At 38.1% G+C, this 27,436-nt stretch overlaps 1 protein-coding gene across 2 annotated transcripts in view; it reads left to right on the top strand.

Annotated features, from left to right (window-relative positions):
- Positions 1–27,436, top strand: part of LOC130554351 (phosphatase and actin regulator 1-like) — a 35,848-nt gene that overhangs the window by 5,596 nt on the left and 2,816 nt on the right. The window contains exons 1-11 of one of the 2 annotated variants that reach the window (XM_057333932.1): positions 7,847–8,166; positions 11,343–11,507; positions 14,390–14,470; positions 17,796–17,915; positions 20,431–20,610; positions 21,597–21,861; positions 23,213–23,397; positions 23,594–23,750; positions 23,853–23,908; positions 24,953–25,014; positions 25,491–25,631. In XM_057333932.1, coding sequence (XP_057189915.1) covers positions 7,956–8,166; positions 11,343–11,507; positions 14,390–14,470; positions 17,796–17,915; positions 20,431–20,610; positions 21,597–21,861; positions 23,213–23,397; positions 23,594–23,750; positions 23,853–23,908; positions 24,953–25,014; positions 25,491–25,631 — 1,623 coding nt within the window. In that variant the 5' untranslated portion in view covers positions 7,847–7,955. Of the gene's footprint in view, positions 1–7,846; positions 8,167–11,342; positions 11,508–14,389; positions 14,471–17,795; positions 17,916–20,430; positions 20,611–21,596; positions 21,862–23,212; positions 23,398–23,593; positions 23,751–23,852; positions 23,909–24,952; positions 25,015–25,490; positions 25,632–27,436 lie in introns of those variants that run through there. The other variant, XM_057333933.1, reaches the window with a different exon arrangement.

Here is a 27,436-nt window from a genome sequence, read left to right as displayed (position 1 = left end):
ATTTGGCGGGCTCATATATCATTTTTCAAGGTTTTATCCACCGTTTGCGAATAATGGAATGTCAGTAAATTTGAGTAAAATCACAGGCTTCACTTATCCTGTGCGAATGCGCCACATGAAATACAGATGTGGGGAGGTCATTTCTAAATCACACGAGGTCCCCAGATAATATTAATCCTGTGCAAATAGGGCGAATGTGTAACCTAACATTATGTGTCTAACCAAATTCACAGAAGGCTCCAACTAAGTCAACTACGCAAACTGCTATCCAATCATAGCAGTGGGCGTTTACTTCCAATTCTTCTATGCTGCCCGCCCTTAAAAACCCAGCGTTTCTCCAGCCGGCCTCAAAACCAGGGTAGAAAATAGCCTATTACTTATTGATTTTGATGTTTTCGAATGTAAAAACCACGCGAACGTCATAAGTAGACATCAGACAATAGTATAAAACAATAAAAACGGCTAGTTCAGGGCACCTTTAAAGGAAGCCCATGAACGCTTGCATGCGCAGTAATGTTTGAACCGTCTATACGTAGGTCGTCTGCCGTATTGGAACATTGCGAGCTGGCCTGAGTCCAATGGGATTGGGTTACTTTTTAACGCAGGTTAGGGGTGGAAGGACTTTGTTCTTTATCTGTCAGTCTGTCAATGATTTTATTTATGAATGTTACGTTCTGTTATTTGGACTAGGGACGTTAGGCACGTGATGAATGATTTTGTTTCACAAATCTGGCAACCCTACCAAGCCAGTTCGTAAACACTCAAGAGCAAGCTGACTGTGTATGATTATGAAAACCTATTTACTGTTGTGTAAACTCAAACATTATATTTGCTACACTAATACATGACAACAACGAAAAGGTATCCCATTTTTCTGGAATTTAAACTAGGGCTGTGTATCGCCAACAACTTTACGATACGATATGCATCCCGATACAAGGCCACGATGCGATACGTATCCCGATACGGGTCAATTTTTTATTACATTTATCATACGACAGATTTACAGCAAAATATACTTGCAGAAAACTGCCATTCATAACTACTTCAATGCATCAAGTAGCTTTGAGAATGAGTATAAAGTTGCAAAAGATATATACAGAGACCCTTGTTTCTGAAACAGGGTTTCTAGGCTACATCATATGTGTGCATGTGTTTTACAAATAGACTATATGTCTAACGAATAAATATGAATATATGCATTGACGTGCAGTCAGAGTAAATAGATTTAATTAAATAAGTGTTGAATTGAAATAGATGACGTATTTCTTTCTAAATGTCAGATTTCTAGATATAATATTATTAATGCATGGGTGCTGTAAGATTTAAGCAGGTCTTTGCTCTTCACTTTCTATTACAAACACATTTACTGTCGCTCTTCCATGTCTTACTTCTCATGTATGATGAGCGAGCGGCGCGTCACTGCATCCCTCCAGCGGCGGGGGTTTCATTGATTTTAATCGCGTGCAATAGTGTTATAGTGGATGATGCAGAAGCAGTTGAATTAGACGACACTCACTTTACACTTCACCTTAAACGCAACCATTTAAGTGAATGATACGAGAACGCGCTTTCATGTTTAAGTTACTGCGCTCACGGATGCAGAGAGAAGGTGAGAGCGCGCGCTCTTCATGATCACATGCGGGTCACATGACTGTAGAATCATGAAGGGCGATCTGTACGGATCACGGATAAACTCCGATCAGATCCTTATGTAAGGAATAATTGACGACGGGCCGTTCAATTATCGAAAGTTAATGCACACCCCGAGGTGGTAATGCGGCCACGACGCGAAGCGGAGTGGCCGTTACACCTCGGGTGTGCATTAACTTTCGATAATTGAACGGACCGGAGTCAATTATTCCGCTTATACCACGGTCACAACACCACAAGACGTTGTTCCGATACCACAAGACGTTGTTACGATGTTTTATCTCGAGACATTTGTATGGTATTTGTCCCGGAATGCTCTTGCTGGTAGGACTAATTTCCTACGCATCTCATCTGAAGGCGTTGCTTGAGCTGCATATGCAGTGTTCCGAGAGCGAGAGGAAGACAGACAGTGCACGTGCACACGCGTTTGCTTCACTGAGAGTGAAAAGACAAGTATCTATATTTGATTTGTTTTCGTCGTATTTAACACCCCTGTCGTATAAGAAAAGTATTAAGAGAAAAAAGTGACACGGAGGTTTCTGCGCCAGCTGCGGTTCTCGCAGTGGCATAGAAAGCTTCCTGCTGTGTGTTTTAAGTCCCGTTTACCCATTCCACAGACCAATTTAACATGTTGTTGTTGTTGTTATTTTTGTGCTTCGTGTTTTATCTTTAATCCGCTGATTGTGTCATGTAGTTTGCCGTTACCTTTGATACATGCTTTAGTTTTTCGTCTGAACGGTCCTGTACAGTGCTCTCGCCATTGTTGTTCAAATGTTCATGCTGTCCATAAATATTAATAGTTATTTCTTCTCAGACAATGGAATTTGCCTGTCTGTTGTTAAATACATATTCACTGGTGGACAGTAGGCTAAACTTGGCGAAGTGATATGGAACTGTAATGTGGTCAGCAGACCTGGAACACCTTCATAGGTGTGCGTTTAACTGAAAAATAATGCACACCCGTCGAACGTTCGTCAGCCAATCAGAATGAAGCATTCAACAGCCCCGTGGTATAAACCACTAATAATTGTTACACAATATTTTTGCGTAATAATTGGCTAATTATTGTTAGTGCTGCAGAATAGATACGGAGGCAGATGTATCGATGCGCGCATCATCAGGAGCTCATGACAATGTATCGCCATATCGATATTTTGAGTACAGCGCTATTTGAAACCCACGTGGTTTTCACAGCCACGGCTGTTGTGGCATCCTAGCAAACTGTGAGTGACGTCAGTGGACTGTTGCAAGATGGCGGACAGGTCTAAGTGCCTGAAGGGCTTGAATGAGGCATCTATCTATGCTCACAGCCATTCTTTCACTGTCTGGCTGAAGCAATTTGCTCTTGGTTTTTGCAAACACAGTAACTTTGAAAATGTTCACAGCTTGTGGAACCCCAGTAACCCCCACCTTCTTTCATTTGATTGGTCACCTCACTTATTTGACACAATGCGTAGCATTTCATAAAATGCACGTTTCAATGTTACCAAACAATCCTGAATGATGATATTAGACAGTACGGTGGTGCGATAGTATAAAATATGTTGTTTACAGTCAGCAAAATTCCTTTACATTGTAAAGTAATGGTAAAGTGTTCATAAAATATTTGTATGTATGAAACTTTGACAGTTTTGTATGATGATGTGGTCATCTGGAGTCCTGGCATGGTAGGCGTCATCCTTCCACAGATGCTGGTAGTCTGAACTCTTCATAAGAGGCCGGATCTGAATTGGAGCTGGCATCGTTTCCCGAGGTCGAAACAGAAAAGCAGATGGAGAATAATTAGCATTGCTGCTGTTCATAACAATTCAGGTTAGGATAATCAGTGATGTAAAAGGATTGCATTATGTGAAAGCAAGGCTAAAGATGTGTGTTTTTAATTTGGATTTAAACTTTTATTTGAATTACCTCGAAATATCGAAAGTAAAAGAAGCGTTATTTTCATTTAGGCATTTAGCAGATGTTGATATCCAAAGTGACTTACAAGCATTAAAAAACAATAAACCAGATTATCACTGGGAGGCAAAAATACAACAAGTGTTGATTCTGGTTATGTGTTGCGGTAAATTGTAGAAAAGTTACAGAAAAATCTGACCATCTTATGAGGAATTATTGGTAATAATAAACTAATGTAATAATAAGAAATACCCTGCATTTTAGTCTTTTTACATTCTTTCTCTATGGGTGCCCTATTCTGTTCACGAAGAAAAGATTAGGTTCTTCTTTTAACCGCTTTGAACACTTTGTTGAAGATTTTTTTGTGTGCTCAGCAAACATGGGATGATCAGCCAAGTGTTCTGCTCAGTTTAAAGCTGAGGTAACATGCTATTTCATGCATTCTGACTTCTTTACACTGTTTAACGTGCTGGCTTCTCAAGCTTAACATGTAACTTGTCAAAAAACCATTTGAACGTATGAGGCATTTATATAGCACTTTATTGTGTATTGCTGTACCACCAGTGTGCAGCATCCACGTAGATGATGCGACGGCAGCCACAGTACAGCGGCACCGGTGCGCTCACCACTCACCAGCTATAGGTGGAGAGGCGAGAGAGAGAGCGCTAATTATTAGGAGGCTATGATTGACAAGGGCCAGTGGAGGGAATCTGGGGAGGACACTAGGGTTACACCCCCACAGGGAGTCAGGCCGTGTGTCAACAGCCTGGCTTTCTCAGGAGGTCTCCCATCCAAGTACTGACGAGGCTCGGCCCTGCTTAGCTTCAGCGGGAAACCAGTCTTGGGCTACAGGGTGAAATGGCTGCTGGTGATAACATAGTATTTCTGTGCTCGATTCACTCCGCCAGGGTTCGTACCGGTTTCGTAAAGTTTTTTTCGAACATGGATTCCCATTTCATAACAAGGGTTCTTAGTCCCGTATTGGACAATTCTCCCGGAAAATCATGCCCACGCATCATCCAGCGAGCGAAAGAGCATGCCCACGCGTGAGAGAAAGAGCACGCCCACGCGTCAACCACGCGTCAACACCCATCAATGCCGCTTCACTCGGCTTATGGAAGTTTAGCTGCATTTGTTTGCTCACTGCATTAAGGTGATGAATGTTATGTAAACGATAGATTTGGAGATGGTTTGAAACTGATAGATGGAGCGGTCCCAGCGCTAAAAGATGCCGGACATGAACCGCACACAGTAAGTCAAACTAAGTCATATGTCTGTGTTTTGTTGGCAATCGGCGTGTACGTGCATCATGTAAACAACACAAACTTATAGTGCATTAATAGTAATGCAGGGAGAATGCGATGATGTGTTGTGTGCTCGTGCTGTACTTCCGCCCCCCTGCACGCCACTAGGAGCTTGCCTTTTTCCTAAAATTATCATACAGCTGTATCTATCTTTTATAAATTTGATCAAACTAAATACTCTTTGAAGATTCGAAGTATGCAATATTACTGTATAGGTACTAAAGATTAATATGAGATTAGCAGAAACTGCGTGTGTTACCTCATCTTTAAGGAAATCAGTTTTATGATAAAAGAAAAACAAAAGAGTTTTCCCAAATTTGTTCACAAGGTCGTTTTGGGTTAAAAGACTACTTCATGCAAAATATGCAGAAGAACAAGTAAGATTTGCTAGCAGCAACAGATTTTCAGTGTATTAGGACTACAACTGCATTCTTGTGCACATAAGATACCGTATGACTTTAGAAGACATTCTGTTGCCACATGTCATATTAGTTTGTGCTACTTTTTGTCATTTCTACCCAGAAGAAAATTTGATCAAAACAGATCAAACAAGACAATTTGTTTCTATCTGCTCTCCATTTAATTTCGTGGTGATCTAGGAAAATATAACAGATGTGTCCTCTGTGACTTTTCTTATAGGTGGAGCTAACCAGTCCCATCCCCGTTTGTAGTAAATGCCCTTCTTTTGTGTTTCCTGAAAAAAGTCAAATGGCTTTGGAATAAAAAGGACAGATTTTCATTTTTGGTGAACTATTCTGTTAATAAGATCATTCACTTATACACGGGCTATAATGGCAAGAAGGTTGCAACAGTTTTCAGATCATCACTAAGTATAATATTTTAGATTCATAACACAGAGTTTTCGGTTATAGAGGCTTTTTTGCTTATTATATTTGAGTTTTTGTGGGTAGAAAGAAACAGCCAATACATTTGTTATAGGTTTGTTGTTGTTGTTTTGTTTTATTGTAGTTGTTGTTTTAGCTTTTATTTTTATATTTGTAGTTTTCAAATTGATTTTAGTTTATAAGTACAATAATATTGTTTTTTTCAATATACATGTTTTTTCAAGACAAGTTTCATATATATTTTCAGGTATTTGTTTCAGTTTAGTTTGAATTAAAAACAAAATAACTGATTAAAAATCAGTTTAATTTTCTTTTTGTGTTAACGCAATGTAACTCAACCTGAACCTAATCGAAATCTGTCTTTTGCATTTGATGCGTTTGCAATGCATTTGATGGCCCTCGACCGAAAGCATGTTTTTGATTTCTCCTCTCATGAATTCCTTAGATGTAAGAGACAGGTGACTCAGTGCTGAATCATTTCCTCATGGCATTAGCCTGCAGTTTTTGTTGAATCACAGAGGTGATGATGATTTAATTTTGCACCTCCTCTATGTCTATTCTGTCTATCTTTGAACAACTCTTTGCCGATGCAGTTCGACAAGGTTTGGCATATGAAGTGATCCTTTATCTTTGCTTGAGCACTTGCCCCTTTGCCCAAAGTGCCCTTTATTGACACCCAAAGTGAACTATTGATTTGGGGAAATTTTATTTATGTATTGGTTGCATTCATCCCTTCACGTGAAAAGGAATTAAATTGCTAAATAAGATGCGAAGAGTTAAGATGCAAAGTCCGTCAGACGACTTTTTGTTTAAATGAGCATTTTTCATCAGAAACATGCAACACATTGAAATCACACGATAACAATATAGCATATCCCTATATATGAATATAGCATATCAATATTTGAAACATTTATTTACATACTGCATGGTGCTTCATCCACTTCTTTTAAAACACTGCCCAGTATGCATCATCTCAAACATGAAGTGGCCAGTCACAGGGTCATGAACCATGCCCATTCTTCAAGCCCTGCATACAGACCAACTTGCTTCCATGCTGAATGATCATTTGTAGTGTAGGAACACACCATGATGGACGGATGTTGCAGGCTACTTTTAATATATCCATCACCATGTCTCTGTTGTACCAGATGACATTCATCCTATAATTAGCAAGTAGGAACAATTTGTGTAAGACATATGCATTTTTATGGGACTGTACATTGTTATCACATGACCTCATTTGCTATGTTCAAAAGCTAAGATTCACTGCCTGCCAACAAGGCAGGAAGGTAGAGTAGGACGGCATCGAGGCACGTCTGAATCCAACGTTTCTATTTATAATTTAAATAGAATTAGAACGTCTTTATTGTCATTGTATAGTTTTGTACACGACAAAATTAGGAGCACCCATCTTGAGTGTTTGCTGCTAAAAAAAGCTCCTTGTTTAGTTTCATCTGACCGTTCATCTGACTTTGGATGTGCCAGTAGTGTCTGTTACTTTTCAAATGTTCTATGGTCAGATGAACCTAAAAAAGGAGCATTTTGCAGCAAACACTCAAGTTCCCTGAGCTGAACCCTATACAGTAGAAAATGTGTGGGGAGAACTGAAGAGGAGAAGCTGGAAATCTGAAAGGTATGGACAGATTCTGTGTAAAGGAATGCTCATTATCATTATCATTAGGCATTACAGGTGAAGACTGCTGGTTGTATATTCTCTATATAACTGTGTAGGCCTATGTGACGAATAACAAATCTGGAATCTTGAAATACTCGGAGCTGTTTATCTTGGCAAAAAGGTTTGCCTAGCATTGAATAAAAGGGTATGATTCATTACGAGCGATGTGTATTAGAGAAAAACATTTATTTCATAATAAGATTCCCCTCCCCATTTCAAATTCGTATTTTCTAATGAAAGTTGATAAAAAAAAGATCAAAGCCTAAATGATGCAGATTATTTGCACATCCTTCTTTGGTCATATTTACCTAATGGTTGAATAATTATGAGCACAACTGTAGATGTTCCTGTGTGTCAGCAAGGTGGATCTATGGTGCCTAAAATGCTGTTTAGTTAGGCAGTTCGTTAGGTTTTAAGACACAGTCTGTAGATATTGCGTGTAGTCTTTAGGGGGCGTAAAGAGCAGCGTAACCTCCATCCGCATCTCATTCTCAGCTGCTGTCGTTTCAAGCTTGCTCAATACACACTCATCACCACCACCATCATCAGAAGCAAAGCTCTGTGGCAGATTACACAGCCATGCAGGGCATCTGGGGCACTAACGCGGGGATGGAGAAACCGCAGAAGAAAGGATTCAGCCTGGTTAGGATGATGTCTTTAAAATACAAGACGCAGAATAAGAATCCACATCAGCATCACAACAACATGCCCTTCATGATCCATTGCCACATTGGCAAAGAGATCAAACACATATGCAGCAACTGCAGCCGCGCCAGCAATGCACAGGACGGTGAGTGAAGATTTCTCCGCATATGCGTTTGTTAAGGCGTCTAAACCGCGAGCAAACCAAAACCCCAACGGAGCAGCGCGCGCTACAAGAGACAGCAACGATGTGGCTCGTTCACACGATGATTCTTTCGCGTTCGGTTTCAAGTATTTAACTCGTATGCGTATTTGTGCGTCTGAATGGCGTCAATGGCGTTTGCGTCGCGTTCATGGGGCGGCACGCACTGGACGCGTCCTTGCCCTGCGTTTACGCTGTTTAAAATGTGTGTTTTGAGACGGTAGCGTGTTCCCTTTCTTCGCGCTGTTTTGAACGCAAGAATTGCCCTTCACTGTTGTGTTTTTCCTGTTTTCTTTATTAGCACTATGTTTCGCTCGTTTGTAATTGTTGGACTGTAATATGCTGCCTTCACATGCTCTCGTAGATTCGATAATTCCCACTTCAACCCGGAAATAATGTATGGAACGGTGCTCTTGTTAGCAGATAGCCTACTTGTAATGTTTTAATGCTACTAAATCATTAGTAACGTTACAGCTCGTTTTAATGTCACTAAATCCTTTTAATGTTACTAAACCCAGACGTCACTTCCGGGTTGAAGTGGGAATTAGCGAATTTCCGAGAGCACGTGAAGGCTGCGTTAGATGAAAGAGTTTGTGCCATGATGAGACTGGCAACGACCCCAGCGTCCAATTTCATGTACTGTACTACTACTATCCGTCCTAAACAGTATTAGAAATTAGAATTAGTATGTTATAAATCATAGTATGCCTTAACGGCACAATATAACATATTGACATGAAAATATCTAACAACTACTAGCCCAAATACTTTAATGTGAGAGGTGTTGTATTTTGTTAGCAATCACAAGCGTTTGAGCAACAATGGTCACTTGCATTACGTCCCAGTATTCGCATACTATTATAGCCTACTATGCAATCTAATGTATGTACTTTTAGGCTATAGTAGGTCATTTCAGATGCCACAAACGTGATTTTGTTTGTGCCTTTTCTGATCACATTTATTCACCCAATCCAGAGTTTGAATCTCATCTCAAAGTGACAAACTTTAGCACTGACATTGTGATAGATTGACGCTTATCGTTTATGATCGGACCTTTCGAGTTTGTTGCGTCACTTTGAACCCTCACAGCGTAACTCGTACAGTCAAACTAAAGGAGAACACGTGACATTAAATCCGATTATTTAATCCTCGCCATTAAATTCCCCTTTGATTAACTGCGTCAGAAGAATTGTAATATGATTAGGTCTGGACTATAAATACCCCGCTGCGTGTAAATCTGAATGAACATCACGTTCACAGTGGTCTCTTTCAGGGCTCGACATTAACGCTTGTCCGGGAGAAGTGAATGTTTTGTATGGGCAAGTGAGAGAGAATTTTACTTGCCCGACCGGACAGTAACTTGGAAAAAAAAAACTGTGCGACATATTTAGGATAATAAGAATATGTGCATTAGACAGAGCTGCGTGTTTGTCGCGGTTGTGCTTGTTTGTGTGTGACAATAATCAATGCGCACCGCACCGAGTCCACGCGGACGCGGAATCCTGTTATTTAAATGTCATCTGTGTGTCTGAGTGAATTATGTGCACAGTTTAACATACAACACGAGTGATGGTCGAGGATTTATCTGCGCTGCATTGTATGAGGATATGAACACATGAACTTCATCTCCAGAGTTGCTCTGAGAGTTTATTTTACGAGCGTTTTACTGTTTGAGTGAAGCTATTGTCAAACACACAAAACCTCAAGCGTCTTCCCAAAGAGCCGTCAAAATAAAAGTCCCGTTAAATTGAACACTCAGACAAAAATACTGTAGTGTACTATTGAAAATTGAAGTGCCCTTGTAGTAAATTGATAAACACTGTATACTATAGTAAAGTTCAAAAACAATATAGTATGAATTTTACTGCAGTTTACTATAGTAAATACTATAGTATACTACAGTAATTTATGTGGACAAATATACCACTATTGTATAGTAAAAAAGGAAAAACACAGAACTTAGAAATATTAAAACAAATTTAGGTAATCTAAAAATGATACGGCCCTAATTTATTCATCTGTATGTACATTAATGTCTTTTTTCAGTTATCTACCTATTCATAATGATCTACACTTGCACATTTCTGCCTGTGCAACCAAACTTTAAACATCTCTAGCACCAGTGCTATGTGCAAAAAAAGTTAACTTGCAGCCTTAACACTAATAATAATTCCTGCTTGCCTTTGTTTTATAGCAGTCACGGAGAGTGGGCCTATAACCAAATTCAGGCGGCCAAAGCGGACACTAGTTAAAATGCTTAGAAGCAAACTTGACCAATCTAAATCCGAAACAATTATATTGATTATATTATATTATAATTCAAATGACATATTAAAGCAATAAGCCCCGCGAAGCAGTGGGTTACAGTGCATTTTATAACCGCTAAGGGCGTTGTGGCACGACGCGAAGCGGAGTGCCTAAAACCCCGTAGCTGTTATAAAATGCACTGTAACCCACTGCTTCGCGGGGCTTATTGCTTTTATAAAACGGTTATTCCATATGCTTAGCAAGGTTTCATAAAATAAAGTAAATAAAATGATATTTAGGCTATGTGGTGCGGTCAGCCGTTATATATTGAGGTATTTTATAACGGCTTAGAACTCGGCTCAACCAATCAGAATCAAGTACCAGAACTGACCGTTTTATAAATATATTTTTTATCTTTGGACAAGTCATTTTTGTACTCAGACAAGTGAATGACAAATTTACTTGTCCGAAGGAAACCACATGACAATGCTTAATGTCAAGCCCTGTCTTTATTTCAGAGCATTCTGAGCATCGAGTCCTTCAATTTGATCCCAGTTTTGGTCAAACAATTTGATTTGGGGGTTTGAGAAAATGTTTTTTAATGTTCATGGCATGCTGCGATATGCCTTCACCCTCTACTTTAGTAGAGCATGCGTTGAATGTCAATAAGGACAGAGCATTGCTGCTGTATTTGACCTACTTTTGTGAAAGCTGTGCGATCTGCATGGCATAGGAATAGCACAGAATGTTCCCTGCATACTGTACTGTAGTACAACACTGTGCTGCATGGGAGAAATCCAGGTGAAAGAAAGCGTATCGTGATAGCACAGGTTGTCTGTGTGCACCTCGTCACATTCAGTATTTTTCTTCTACAGCAGAGGAGGTGGAGAAATTGGCCTCCATCTACACGGAGTCCCTGGTGTCTGGCGCGCACACACCACCCATTCATTGCAGGAGCAAGTTTGCCACCCTGGGCCGCCTCTTTAAACCCTGGAAGTGGAGAAAGAAGAAAAGCGAGAAGTTCAAGCAAACATCCACAGGTAAACGCTTTGTGTTCTGTGTTATGATGATTAAGTAATACATTTTATTTTTAATACAAATTATAAGTGTAAATTATAATTATAATTTAATATGTCAAATATATATATGTTCAGGGCTTGATACCGGAGGCGACCGGCACGACATGACACTACACACGGTTTGTTCTAATGGGTTTGTCGCGTCGCGCAGCATCCAGTGTCAACAAAATTTTACGTTCTAATGTGTTTCTAATGTCTTTTTACCCATTCCGGAACTTTGTTCCTGAAAATATCCAGTGGGAAAACACCTATAGTGTGCCGGTGAAGTCCTCATGATGAAGTCCAATGCGAAGTCCAAATTGTCAAATTTGGGTGAAAGCTAGGCTAGTCAAACATTAGTCCGTTTGTGTGCAGCATTTTATTCTATTCATTAGAAGCAGCTCTGTTCATCTCTTACTAAACTGCATGTTTTCATGCAGCTAAATATGTGACATTTACATTTATTCATTAGGCAGACGCTTTTATCCAAAGCGACTTACAAGAAGGAGAGCATATAAACATTTTGTCAAACACGCTAAACAATACCGTTAGTTTAAATATATGACCTGTGGTGATATACCAGGTACATGTATATACCAGCTCATGTACCATGTCGTCTTAATTTGGGTGGTCAATCTGCATCTGAAATCTAGCTAAATCAAGTAAAACTACTCTAAACCAAGTCATTTCAACATGCCAAAGTCATCTTTAATTAGGGTTGGGCAACGAACTCATAATTTTAAGGTCACCGACCGAATTACGTCGATACTACCGAATGCAGATTCACATTAAATCGGTGCCATAAGAACGCATCGGGTGCTGCGTGAGAGGAAGTACGTTAGAGAGAGAGAGAGAGAGAGAGAGCGCATTTTACATCACCGCTAGTCAAACCGAAAAGTAAACCCGCTAATAAAGTAGGCTGTCCTTATTAACGTACAAAATGTAAATAAACACTCGACTCTATATATGGTTATCATATTTACATGCATGTTATTTATTTCACTTATATAGTTATATAGTTTTTGTGGACTATTTAAGTTTTGTTTTGTGGTATATTATCTAATGGTCTGCTAATGGTGTTTAGGTAAATTATCACACAGCATAAAGAAATGAGTATGTGTGTGATGATGACTGAGGAAATGAAATAAGCTGGTTGTAATGATAATGTTGTAGTTATTTCCATTGTCTTTGTGTCTTTTGTCCAATGTGTAAAAGTGCAACACAATGTTGGAATTGAGAGGTTTGGACCAAGGTTATTTTAGTTTACTCAAATTAAAACTTTAAAAACTTTCCTATTTATTGAAATTAAATCAAATATTGACCTAAAAATTATTGGAAAAACTTAACTCAAGGAAAAATTGAGTTTAAAGCTTTAAAGCAGTACAATTATAATAATAAACAAAAACTAAAATAGAAATGAATTATTCTTATATAGCGACATTAAAAATAAACCAATAAATTATAAAATGACAAAAGCATATACCAAAATTGCTAAAACTTTAACTAAAATTAACACAAAAATCTAAAAATAAAAGCTTATTTAAAATATTAATAAAACTAAAATCAAAACTAACTCTGGTTTGGACTTTCCACTGAAATAAATGTTTTTATTGCACAGAGTAAAGTACCGAAATAAGGTATCGTTTGGTACCGGCACCAGTTAAAATGTCAACGGTACCCATCCCTAGCTTTAATCATGTAAAAAATAAATTCATAAAATTTGACTTTAGAAATGTGATTGGGTTTAATTAAGCTTTCGGTATATCTACTGGCTCTTGTTATTCCTGAGCAAAACATTAAATATGAAAATTGTGATGTACAATTTCATATTTCCTTCTTGCCAGAAGCTGTCAACGAAAAAAAAATATCTTCTCAAAGTTTTGATAATGAAGTGTAAATGAAACTTATCTTGTTCTTCCATGGTCATCATAGCCTTGAGACACCATTCTCATCATACTCAATTAATTCACTTTATTTATCTTTACCAAAAAAGTCCCATTTCCCTCTATAAACTGCTGTAGAAATCTGTAGAAATGACAAAATCATCTAATCCACACGTGTCAAACTCAGAGGCTGGATGCTATAGGGTTTTTGAATCTTACTATAGTATACTACCGTTTATCAATTTACTACAAGGTGTGTCTAAATGAATTCCATAATGCTAAACTGTCCATGTTATTCATCCACTGTACTGCATTCATTGAAAATAGTATAGTCATTTTTTGTGGTGATGCATTATATTATTTTCATGACCAAGTCAACTTTTCAGGTGCTGTGTAATGACATCGTAGGCAAAGTCACTTGACTATTTTGATGCGCATCAACAATTTTATACGGCAAATGTGTTTCAATCGTGGTTTATGAACCACGTGGGGGTAATATATTGAACCTACAGTATTGTGTTCTTCTTTTATGTCTGGTTAAGTGTTTAATGCATCTGTAGTTCCACAACAGAAAAAAATCCAGACTACTTTAACACTTCCTGCTTTCTGCGCCATTACAAATCATTCATGTTTTAAGCTGTTTTAAGGAAAATACACAAAATATGTGATGGTGGTTCTGCTGCACCAGGTTCCATTTTGTTTTTCATTTCTGATCTGATCTATAGGACGTAATGTCTGCACTGTCATTTTGCTAGTGATAAAATGTGATTCATTTGTTCAGACAGTCTAGTCAATATCCAGCATATCAGCATATTAGTTGCCATAGCAATGACATCAGCATGATGCCAAGAGAAAATCATCATCAAAAACAGAGAGTGGCTGTCAGAGTGAAAAAAAAAGATGACAGAAGATAAGTAGATAATTATATGTGGATATTGTGTAAGTGATTTTATGGAAATGTATTTTTCTGTCTGTTGGCAGCTCTGGAGAAGAAGATGTCCATGCGTCAGAGCAGAGAGGAGCTTATCAAGCGAGGAGTGCTCAAAGAAATATTTGAGAAAGGTTTGTGCATTTAAATTCTACTGTAAAACCAAATGACATCAAGCGTAGTGTTCTTCTGGAAAGTCACGTTAGTCACGCTTGCATCAGCCAATCACATCAGGTGCAGCTAATCAATGTCAGCCAATAGTGACGCAACACATACTAGATTGTTGCCTTTCTTGGCTTCTCATCGGCTGCTCAATCTTTGCGCGTTCATTACTTTTTGTAATCATTTTTAGGCTCCCATTTACGATGTACTTGTTATGAAGCTTACGGAGTGGTTTGGATGGGTCAGTAAGATAAGAAATTGAAAAATCTTTGAAAAACTTGTTTTAAAAGCATGCATCTGATATTCTTAAATGTACTTGGTGTGTTCAGGTTGGTTTTGTGTAATTACAAATAACATTTGCACCAGAAAGTTAAGACTGAATGTACCTGAAAGTGTCAAGTGGTGTAACTGGCAAAGAATGAGAAATAATATATATTTTATCCACCTAGATGGAATGTAAACATACTTATAAAAATAAATCATGTATTTTAAAGTATCACACGAAAATAGATTGTAGAATTATCTCTAAATTTAAATGTGATGCTTTTTTTGCAAAAATTATTGGGACATATCGTCGCCTTAGAATTCTAAGGTTCTATCTGACATTTTGGTCAAAATTGAGTTATTCAAATATTCTTATTCTGTGACAACTTATTTACATTATGCCATGTTTGTTTTTTTGAAATGTGTGCATTTTTGGTCTTTTTTTAAGAAAACGAAAAAGGTTCTATCTACAAAATCGAATTATAATTTGGTGCTATAGTATAAGGTTCTATCTGCAAGAGCCAATCAGCACTTTGAATGCACACAAGAGGACCAATCAGGATCAGCTTTCTTTGTCATGTGACCGGAGTCCTCAGTGACGGGAATATCTGAGGAAACGGTATAACACAAAACAATGTTTAAAAGAAACCTCAAGGTTGAGTGTTTTATTGATACTTTTGTCAACGAGAGCAGCTCAAACGACAGTCTTTTTTGTTTTGTTTTAGGTTTTGTTGAGTAGATTAATATTTTATATTTATTGACGCAACACTAGCCAGCAGCGCTAGCTTCCTAATACCTGTGTTTACATAGACTCTCGTAATGCAGTTCATGCCTAATAGTCAACCACGTCAAGAGTCTTGATTACAACAATAAACATTATTATGTGTTTTCAGCCGTACTCATCTCGAAAAAGTGATTTGATCTGTCCCCCCTTCTGTGGATAAAACACCCATACAACAATTAGCACGGCCTTTTATGCTTAACTTCAACCAGAAAAAAGCATCCTAAAATAAGTGTCATAAAAACATGTAAATGTACCTTTTTTACACATTATTATACACTAATTTCATGTTTTAACTAAAGTTATAAGTACATTGTTTGTGTTGCTTGAAAATGTATTGCTTTAATGAATGTTTTTGCAGATAGAACCTTATCATTCTAAACCGAGCGTGATTTTTCAGAATCAGAAGGTTCTATCTGCGTTTGACCTGTTCCAAACATCCCCATTTACACATTTCAGAAATTGTTGATATTGTACATGTGGAATACATTAAGGGTCTCTGTCTTTTTCATGTATACAAGAGATTTGTTCCTCATATCATTTTTGCTATATGAAATGCAAAAACGTACAAGCTCAATATCTCAAAACTACTCAGATAGAACCTTATAATGGGTTAAAAGGGTTAAAAACATATTAATACACTAAACTAGATGCTTCTCTTTTATTCCACATGAATTTTCCTGTATATAATTATATTTATATAAAAAATACTGGTTACGCCAATTAACACAAACCAGTTACACCACTTGCTTCCACAGCCAAAGGCCATTGTTTGTTGAATACATTAACACTGAAAATCAAGCGCGACGGTCAACAAGTTCTGCTGAAGTGGTTAGTTTAGGGTAAGAATGAAAATTCTTTTTTTCTTTTATTCTTTTTTTAATTGAAAATTAGGGTAAGAATGAAAATTAAACAATCCTAAACCTTTGTTCATCTTCAGAACACAAATTAAGATAGTTTTGATGAGGTTGGAGAGCTTTCTGACTCCCCACATAGACAGCGACACAACATACACTCAAAGCGCAGAAAGTCAACTATAAAGACATCATTCAAATATGTAACTATAGTGGTTCAACCTTCATAAAATCGTATCTTCAACAATTTCTCCTTGTTTTATTGGGAAAAGTGGCTTTGTTATATCGCATTAATTACAAAATATCAGAAATCGAATGAATTGTATTTTACAGATGTAAATTGTCATTTTTGGTTGACATTTCTTTTATCACCGAATTTATTTTCAAATGTAGACACCCACTTCATTCCGCTACGTTATTAAATCATCTCTGTATTAACAATATTAACAAAATTGCTGCTTGAAGGGTGGTTTCACCACCTTGACAGTTCATGAATTTGACTTGACGCACATGATTCCCCAAATTAGTAATGATCCTAAGAGCAATGGTGTTTACTTTTATTTACTATTAAAGGGCTAATGTAAGATTATGCTAAGATAGCTGATATGGCGTTTAATTGAGAATTTCACCTTTATTAAATATGATACATTTTTTGGTATCAAGTTTTTACAGTTACGCCACATTGACATTTCTGCAGTCATTCCCTAATATTCTCTTAAAATGAATTAAATCCAGAATTTCAGTCTTGGTCCTCAAAAAAGAGAATGTATGCAAGTAATGAGTTTTTTTTGTTGTTTTTTTTCCCTCTTTCAAATGTAACTAGAGGGACACAAAAAAACGAGCGTCACGCCATTGGATATACTGTATATGCTACACGCTACAGTGTTTGGGCTTCTAAGCCGTCATTTACGATTTACTTTGTTCTATACAGCACGCAGTTGTTCTGTTGTTATCATCAGTTGTTCTAATATGCAACGTTCTATTACAAGCTGATCTACACGTGTAGATGTTTGGATGGATGTACAAACTTCTCTACTTTGTGTGGCTGGTACTGAGATTTGGCTGTGCTGGCACAGGTGCGGCGTCAGCTGACTGTACTGAGCTTAGGCTGGATAGACAGGCGGAGAGGTTTTTGGGTGCTCCCCTCCCACTAGGGCTGGGCGATCCAGCTAAAAATGTTATCATCGATAAAAAGTTTTATATAATTCAATATGAATAATTATTGAGGGGGTTCGTCTTATGTTTTGTATGGGAGGTAGCACAAACTGAGCAGGTAGCACAGATTCTTTCTGCCAACCTTACATATTGCTAATGTTTACATTTTGATGATCCTGACAGAAGTCTTATTATGATAAATCTGTCAAAGAACAGTAGTCATGGCATCTCTGTGCTCTTTAGACTCCAGGATCCCTGTAGTAAAGCAGGACGGACGATTGGAGAATGGTTTGATGTCAGGCTCAGTAACCAAGGCTCACGAGTGTGACAGGACAGCAGATGTCATGGACGGACAGAGGACAGGTAAGTGTGTGTTTGTCAGAACAGGTCTGACTATATTATTTATGTAGCACTTTTTACAATGTTGCATTGTTTCAAAGCAGCTTTACTTGAAAAAGAAAACACAAAAGAGGAATTTACTGTAAAGAGCACAAACAGAGTGGACCATCCTAATGAAATCAATATTATGGAATTTGTAGAAGTTAAGTCCCGTTCACACTGCCGGAATGTTCGTTGCGATAACATGCTAAAAAAAACCTTCACATAAACCGCGAACATCCACATGCTGAAAATGCAGTTTTTTTTCAGCCTGTGCAACAAATCTTTTCTGATTCGCAAAGCGAAAAAACAGGCCGTCCAATTAGATTTGTGCTTTACATCACTTGCTAGGAGCCGCTGCTGTTACATAAACGGGCCACGCGGTGTATGGGATGAAATTCATCTCAAAATGATTAACAAATGCATGCACTGAATGTGATGCATGTTACCCGTGTATTTCACTGTCCACAAACAAATGCCTTGTGGTTTGAATCTGTGAAATTTAGATTTTTGTAAACATGAGACGATTTGAACAAATGGAGAGAGTTTTTGAATACAAATGTTGTATTTTGTGCAAATATATAATCATTTTGATTATATGCACTGCCGCTTTGAAGTCTTCATTCATAATAAGGTGTTTGTGAAGAAAGCCTTGACTTCAAATTCAAGCATTAAATGCGCTTTTGTTTACATGTGCTGCAGCAACGATGTGCAAGTCAAAAAATGTATATTTTGTCAAAAATGTATATTTTGTTGTAAAAACATTCTTACTGTAGTTAGGTTAATCGTGAAATATGTAATAATTTTGAAGCAAAGTCCTAAATATTACATACCTAATTAAAATATTATGGTCAGAACCTCTAGTAAATGATGTATTACTTTTAGTCGTCATTCAGAATCGTACAAGAATCGCAATCTCAATTTGAAACAAAAGAGTCGTTGTGATTCTCAATTTATCTCATAGAATCGTGCAGCTCTAGTATTCATCAGTAACGCTTGTTTAAGGCGCAGTAAGTTTTAGTTCACGTGTGTTTAAATGAATTGTTACTTCTGGTGTTTTTTACAGTGTGTGTTTAGTTTGGGCAGAATAGCGACATATAGAAATTAGCGCTGGGTTTTGCGACCAAATTTTCGATTCGATTCAATATCGATTAGTTATCAATACTTGGATTAAAATGCTCGTTTTGCAGACATGGAATCCATATTTAAATATATATGCTGGTAACTGAAACCCTCCTACTCAGCTATATTAGTGAAAAAAACATTCACATTAACAGAGCTCGCACAACGTTACGTTTGGAATTACTTTTTATTTTTACTTTGCCTAACCAAACAAGTAACCAAAATGCTTATTTTTGCTTTTTATTTTAACAGTTAAATTCATAACAACATGAAACATTTTTATAAGAATCAAACAGATTTCAACATGCAAAACGGGCCCATAAATCTCAGCGGGAGTGACGGATGCATCTTCAGGACGAGAGGCGATAAAGAACTAAAGTACGTGTAGGGCTGAGAGGTTGGCAGTTTTTTTTACCGCCGCGGTGGTAATGGACAAATGAACTGCGGTGCGGTGGTTTGGAAATATATATTATTTATATAAATACTATATAAAAAAATATTTATATTATTATATTTGCGTGTAGCAACCACATGACGAGTGGAAGAGAAATATAGACCTTATTTAAATATTATTTTTTTGGAAATATGATATCTGTAATAAATGAGACTGAAACATCCGTCCATGTTTAATGCGCAAATCCATCAGTGAAACGACACACTACAGCATATAAAAGATTTAAATAAACATCAGTAAATAATGAAAACTTCAATGATATAAGAAAGTTAAATATTAAATAAAAACTTCAGTAACTAGTAATGTTTAGCCTCAAAATAGTGACAAGCAGTCCGTCGTTGCTCCTGGTTAGTGATGGTGGGAATGTCCTGAGCTGGGGCGGGGATGATCATTCAGTAATAATTGCATCAACATTTACTTGTTTTTCAATTCAGACCTGAAAAATCTTGTAAATGTACCAGTGTACAAATGTCTGATTAAGTGATGACCGAATTTTCATTTTTGTCTGTTTGCTCCTTGGTTGTCCTGTTAAACGTGGTTGATAATAACCTGTAAAATGAGTGAGATAACAGATTTAAAGTGTTTTTTCAAGTGATGTGCAGTGCTTTTCATCAAAAGCCCTTTTGACTCTATTGTTGTCAGCGTGGGTGTGGTCTTTGCTTTAGCTTGTCCAGATCATTTAAAACGCTTCAAACGGATGAAACTACATCTAAGGAGTGTTTCTCAGCTAACGGCCGTCTCTAAATGAACTCGGCTCAGATAGTAAACTGGCTAATGAGCCGATTTTATTCTCTCTGTGCAGTTAAATGCTTGTCCTCATGTCGAGGGCTGTTGTTTAAAGTTGTTTAAGGAATTTTGTCATGCAAAAGATATCTTCATGTACATGTGTCATGGCCATAATGAAAATGTGTCTTCTTTTTTCAGCCATCATTGATTTCAGAGCATCTCTGGACAACACGATGAAGTCGTCTCTAACACTTCCTCCGAAGAAGTCCGTAGCGTTTTCTAGTGATCTTCAGGAACCCCCTGCCAAACCTCAACTTATCCATAAACAGCCACCAGCTCTTCCTCCAAAACCCCAAAGACTGACCAATCACAGCACAGGTACACTCAAACCCCTTCTCCAGACTGACCAATCACAGCACAGGTACACTCAAACCCCTTCTCCAGACTGACCAATCACAGCACAGGAGGAATAAATGACGTTATTATGTGTGGTCTTCTCTGTCCATAGGTTTTTGGCTTGGTCCGCAATAGCATTAGTGACATTGTTGGTTTACATACACAGTGGTTTCCACATTATACTAAAATTCTAGATTCACATACATCAAAGTCCTCTTATGACCCACAATCTGGCATTATTGTTTGGCTTGCCTCCCTGTTTCCCATAATCCATCTGTCTAACACTTTCTCTCTTTTCTTTACACTCTTCTTGTCATTTGGCGGCATTGTCAGTCAAATTCTAGTCTAGTGTCAGTAGTAGTATCAGACATATATTACTTGAGGTTGAGTGATCATTAAATCTTTTGGATTGAAGATTTATGACTGATGCAAACCAGTGATAGTTATACACTTTTGTTTTGGCATTACAGCATTATGACAGTGTTACCAACGATTTTTGACCAATTTTAATTCATGTCTTATTTTATTTCTTTTAAATTGAAAGACTTATTCAGTGATCACACCTGATATTTACTTGAATACTGCAAAGAGAACAAGTTCACATTAGACAAATTGAATGTTTAATGGAATAATCCAGCTTTCATGTGTCTTGGCTCGTTGACATTGCTGTTGGGAGATTTTATGTCACTCCTGAGGTTTTTCTTTCATGATCAAAGTCGAAACTGGAGCGATCTCACTTTTGTCCGACGTAATGAACGCTGTCAAGAGTTTGAACATGATATAAAATGTAACATTACAGTATTATTTTATCATTCCATTTTATTACATGACATTCTTTTTTTCATTCTTAACACAAAGATTGAAGTGTCACATGATCTTGCTTACTAAAGAATTATAAATATGTGGGATGTTTCCATGTCTCTTAAAAGTACTGTGTGTTTTTGCTTTGTTTTTCTCTCTCTCATCAGACTCTTGTCAGCTGATGAAGTTGTCATGTCTCCAAGGAAAACTGTCTCCTCCTCTACCGCCTAAGAAAGTCATGATCTATATGCCCCCCTCGTCCTCTTCGCCCACCCCCTTGCCATTCAAAGCCCCGCCCCTCCAGCAGCACGTCAGTGTGGGGGGGCAGTACGGTCACCCGCTGCAGCTGCAGTACGGCGGCGGTCATCCGTCCAGCCGCATCATTGATGAGCTTCAGAAGACACTGGCGTTCGCCATGCAGAGACTGGAGAGGTTTGTGTGTTGGGCCTGTTTGAAACGCAACATGACGACTTGTATTAAATCAGCTGGACGGTCGTAGCTGCAGCCTACTGGGTGCTCACCAAAAAATGTCATATTTAAACACACTAAATAGATATTTACTGTGTTTAGAGTGACGTTTCAGGCTCTGGTGATGTGTTTGGACCAGAGAGCCTATAAACAAAGCAGGCCGTGCACTTCGAGGAGGTCCTGTCGTTTTCTAGTCGAGCCGCTGCCAAGTCTAAAATGTTCTGTTGCACTCATTGCTGTGGTTAAATGCGACGACGGTTTGCATCAGCATTTCCTGCAGGATCTGTCTGAATGAGGTTAGGGCACGGCGCTCACTGACCCAGCTCACAACCCACCACAGACTTTCTGGCCCACTTAACCAGCACCGTGTGTGGCGTCAGACTGGCACTTCAACATAAATCTAACGGTCTGCCAACCTCTTCCTAATGCAAATCTCGTCAGCGTTTGACCCAGTACTGAACACAGGGTACCTTTCACTCTCTAGCCGTGAGGGGCTTTAACATGTGTTTCACGGTGGAGAAATCCTGGTCAAAAACAGAGGAAATGAAAGGGAAACTTGCACGAAGATTGGCCTCATTTTAACACTGTTGAAGTTTGTGATGTGTACGGCCTTCGGTGTGGCTGTTAAAAAACATTAATACACGGCTTTTTGACAAATGAAATATAAATATGTCTTTTAATAACATTTATGGCATTATATTTACAAATGATTCAGCCAAGTTGCTTGTTCGTGACATTTGAACGTCATTTCTTAGCTTAACGGCTTTTCGTCGCGGAGGGTTGCATTCGGTAAAAATGAGCTAATAAAATAGTTCAAATTCACATTTCATGTGCAGTTTATTTCTCATGTGGCAAGTAGCCGTGTAATAAGCGGGATAATATTCCCTGTTATCGCGAAATAAGATATAGGCCTGTGACGATATATATCGCGATTCACACTAATTATACCCGTCTATGTCGATTCTGAAATCGCAAAGGCTTCGATTCTGTTTTATGCACAGCTCTTCCGTGAACTACGGCTCTTTGATCAGTAGGAAGTACTGCTTGATCTAAAATCACTAGGGCTGCGTTCGAAATGGCATACTTCCTTGCTATATAGTAGGCAAAAAGTAGTAGGTGAACGAATAGTATGTCCGATCCGTCAGTATTCATAAAACAGTAGGCGAGAAATATTTCTTGTGAGATTCAGACGTGCGTATGCTAATGTCCGAATACGCCTACTCGAGAGCGCCTCGAGAGGTCCTCACTGTGGTTAAGCATACAGACGAACGCCGTGTCATATATTGCTGTTGAAGATTATGCTTTGTATGTTCAGCTCTGCGGCGCACACGGGGCAGTACAGCTTTCCTTTGCCTTCCGTGATGATCGACTGCGACGATGATAAAGAAAACATCCCCAGTGAATCTGACTATGAGGATCTGCCCAGCATGTATAAAGATGATGAGGAGGACGAAGATGAAGAAGATGATGAGGAAGAGGATGATGACTCTCTCTTTACAAGTACGCTCTTACAATACTACAACAACCGTTCTTACGAAGGATCCTTATTATTTATGATACTTTATTTGTTCATTGACGAGGACAGTTGGATAACTTTGTCGGTTCAAAAGAGGTCGAGGAGGTTCTGTAGAGGTCAAAGGTGATTGTATTTCAGTGCAGATGTACACGTGTCTGTATGTTGCTTTTGTGTGCGCAGGCACCCTGGCTCTGAAGATCTTAAGGAAGGACTCTTTGGCCGTGAAGTTGAGTAACAGACCGTCTGAGAGAGAGCTACAGGACAAGAACATCTTACCAGTGCAAACGGACGAGGAGAGGCTGCAGTGCAGACAGCTGATCGGCACCAAACTCACACGGTAATCCCAACACGTGAACGCTTTGGAGTGGACATTCAGTCAAATGCGCGTGTGATGTTTGGGAGTCGGAAATGAGCCGAATGTGTTGAATGTTTTTAACAGGAGACTGAGCCAGAGACCCACTGCTGAAGAGCTGGAGCAGAGAAACATCCTCAAACGTAAGACACCACATAAGCGCTCTCCTTGAGGTGAAATAAGACCCCCCTTCGTTTTTCAGTGGTACCCTTGACGCGTAGCAGAGAATTAAAAAGAAATCTCCATTACTTGGAAACTGTCATTCTGTCTTACTTTATTTTGAAACATATACTTCATATTTTTTGGGGGCCCCCTTTGTGCACACTATGAATCTACAGTAAAACACCCAATTCTACTAGTTGTAGCTGTGTTTGGAATGTAGCAATGTCCTAAAAACAAAAACACATAAGCCTTGCATTACAAGTGTATTGTGATTGTCAAAACATTTGATGATTTTATTACTTCCAATTTTAGGTGAACTTTTCCTTTAAATTTTGAGCACAGACCATACAGGGACTTATTATGCAAAGGTTGCGGAATTTATTGTTAAATGCATTTGCAAACTGTTTGCAAAGATTTTTATTTTAAAAATCTATGTAACCTATAACCTTTACAACCTATAAACACTTTTAGTGTGAGGATGATTCAATATGTTTTTATTTTTGGCAAATGTATTTTACTTGATATCCATTAAGTTAATTTACAATATGCACGCATTTATTCTTAACCTTATCTCAAATAAAACGCTAAATTGACTGATGATTATAAATTACATGAATCATGTAAATTACATATTTTTCATTTTTTCGTTTGCATCAGTGGATGCTGTCGGTCGTTCAACATTTCCATCGTTAAACACTAAACATTGTGTGTCATGAATAAATCACATAAATACACAAAAAAACTATAATTTCATGTGCTCTTGGGGGTCCTCTCGTGGCAACGGGGCCCTAGGCAGCTGCTTAGTTCGCTTATGCCTTGGGCCGGCTCTGCATCAATTGTTCTAAAGTGAGTAAAAGCCATGCACAGAAACTTGTAATTCTGTTTGTAATTCATGGCATATGTTCGAATGGAAATACAGGCGTGAGCATGGCCTCAGTATCGTGGATAGTATTTCTGTATCGCTGTTATTACTGGGGTGTCACGCGATCACCCTGGTTGATCTCTGACCTGTTTCTGTCCCACAGCTCGCAATGAACAGGAGCAGATGGAGGAGAAGAGAGAGATCAGACGCAGACTCTCACGCAAGGTATGACTGATCAGATCCATCCAATGTGCAGTATACCAATAAAGTCTTTGACATGTTGACATTTCTGTCGTTCCCAAAGTGTTTCGTCATTTTCGGGTACCGACTCCAAAATTGCGCAAATGCACATAAAAAATATTGGTCAGTAACTTGATTTCAAATTGTGTCTAGATTGCATAAGAAAATGTGTGAACATAGACAAATCTGTCATGACTTGTGCGTGTTACCTTTATTTCACCAAAACATTGGACCCCACTGACTTCCGTTGTACGGACACAAAACCACTGAGACATTTCTCAAAACATCTTTTATGCTCCACAGAAGATAGAAAGTCACACAGAAACAACTTGATGGTGAATAAAAAAGACTGAAACGATCCCTTTAAGCCATCAAATTATAAATAAGGACTGAAACAGGTGCAGTTTGTACAAACTTTGTGGCAAATCTTTGGACCTGATGTTCAATATGTTGCGTTTCAGTTGAGTCAGAGACCCACGGTGGAGGAATTACGACAAGCCAAGATCCTGATCCAGTTCAGCGATTACGTCGAGGTGGCAGACGCTCAGGATTATGACAGACGCACAGACAAACCCTGGACACGACTGACTGCCGCCGACAAGGCGAGTATGACCGAACCACCCTGATGATCGTGATGCACGAGATGTGGAGCTTGTGCAGAGGCAGCAGCTTTTGCCAGAGGGGAACTGGAATCCCCTGGTTGGGCCTGGGTTCTCCTGAGGTTTTTTTTCTCGATTAGAGTTTTGGGTTCCTCGCCACCGTTTGCATACTGTTTTGCACTGTTTGCCTGGCCGGGGGGGCTGCTTTAGAATTTTTAAGTTTTTACTAATTAATATTGCATATAGGAATTTATAGTCTGTTTAATATTTGACCTGTGCTTCTCTCTATCTTAAATGTGTGCTCTCACTGAGCATGTGTGTGTGTGTGCGTGCGTGTCTGTGTGTGTGTGTCTATGTCTATGTGTGTTAGTACGTGTGCATATTGTGTGTGTGGAGTGTTTTGTATGTGGGTATGTCTGTCTTCTGTGTTGTCACCTTTTTCTTGTTTTTACAGGTACAACTTTAATTGTTTTGCTTATGGTCAACAGTGTGACGAGATAGAGTAGAGTATGCACTTCCCAATAAAGTTTAGTTTTGAGAAGGCTAAAGAGATTATTTTGTGTTTTTGAGGGGTGGGGGGTAGTAATGTAACGAGTAGTGTAACTAATTACTTTTGAAATAAAGTAATCAGACCAGTAACTTGATTACTTTTAAAAGGAGTAATCAATAATTTAATTACATTTCCAGATTAACTTGCCCAACACTGATGGTCAATATGTCTCATGTACAGCTGCTTTGTAACAATGAAAATTGTAAAAAGCGCTATATAAATAAGGTTGAGTTAAGTAAAACCACTGATGGAACAGTATCGTAGATCTTGCTATTGGTCCGACATGATACCATCGTGTTATTCCATATAGTTCATATGCCGACATAGATAGATCTCACTATCCTGCAGACTTACAAAATGACTGCTTCACAACACAGTCTCGTGACGATATTAAGAATTTTGAGAATGAGACCACTGCAAACTCGTATCTACTTATGAAGACGATACAAATGCAGCATCCAACGTAATGTAGAATATAACTCTGTAGAAAGAAATGAATGTAATGTAATTTCGTAATAATGTAATGTAAATTATTAAACTAAATATATTGAAAAACAGTAAAGAATAATAATGATAGGGAAATAAGATATTTATAGCTTTAATATAATATAATATAACTTTTAAATGTTGTTTTTAAGAAATTTAGATCCTATGATCCTATAATATTACCATGACCTTTAATTTTGTTTTTGTCAGAAGTTTTTTGCAACCCTGTTACATAAATATAATAACAAATAAATACTGCATAATCAACATAATTATAAATTCTTAAAAACCTAAGGGGATCACTTTTAGCAGTGTGCCTAAATAAAGCTGTCCGTCTTTTAGTCTTTAGTCATTACAAATATTTGGTTAAATGGGATGAAGTTGTTTGCTTCATAGGCTCAAATTATGTACATTTTTGCCCGTCACAATATTAAAGAATGTGTTTTCGCTACTATTACAAACTTATTTGTCTGTTATAGTTATAGAATACAAAATAATGTAAAAGATCATCGCGTACCTGTGCTATTTTATCACGGATGAGAGGTTATGGAAGGGATTTCCTGACAAATTTAAATAAATTAAATGACAAAAATGAAAACCAGATTAACGATTTCATTATACATAACTGCGCGCACAATATATGCCAAAATGTAAAATAAAATGAAATTATTTTCATTTTTACACTGACAATGCGCTGTCCCTGTCAAATTGAGAAAGAAAATGCAATTGGTGATTTGACATTTCATTTTGCATCATTTACATCATGCTTTCA

The sequence above is a fragment of the Triplophysa rosa genome, linkage group LG5 (assembly GCF_024868665.1).
Source record: "Triplophysa rosa linkage group LG5, Trosa_1v2, whole genome shotgun sequence".
NCBI lineage: Eukaryota > Metazoa > Chordata > Actinopteri > Cypriniformes > Nemacheilidae > Triplophysa > Triplophysa rosa.
Note: the sequence above shows the minus strand (reverse complement) of the source record. Positions and strands in the feature narration are given on the sequence as shown.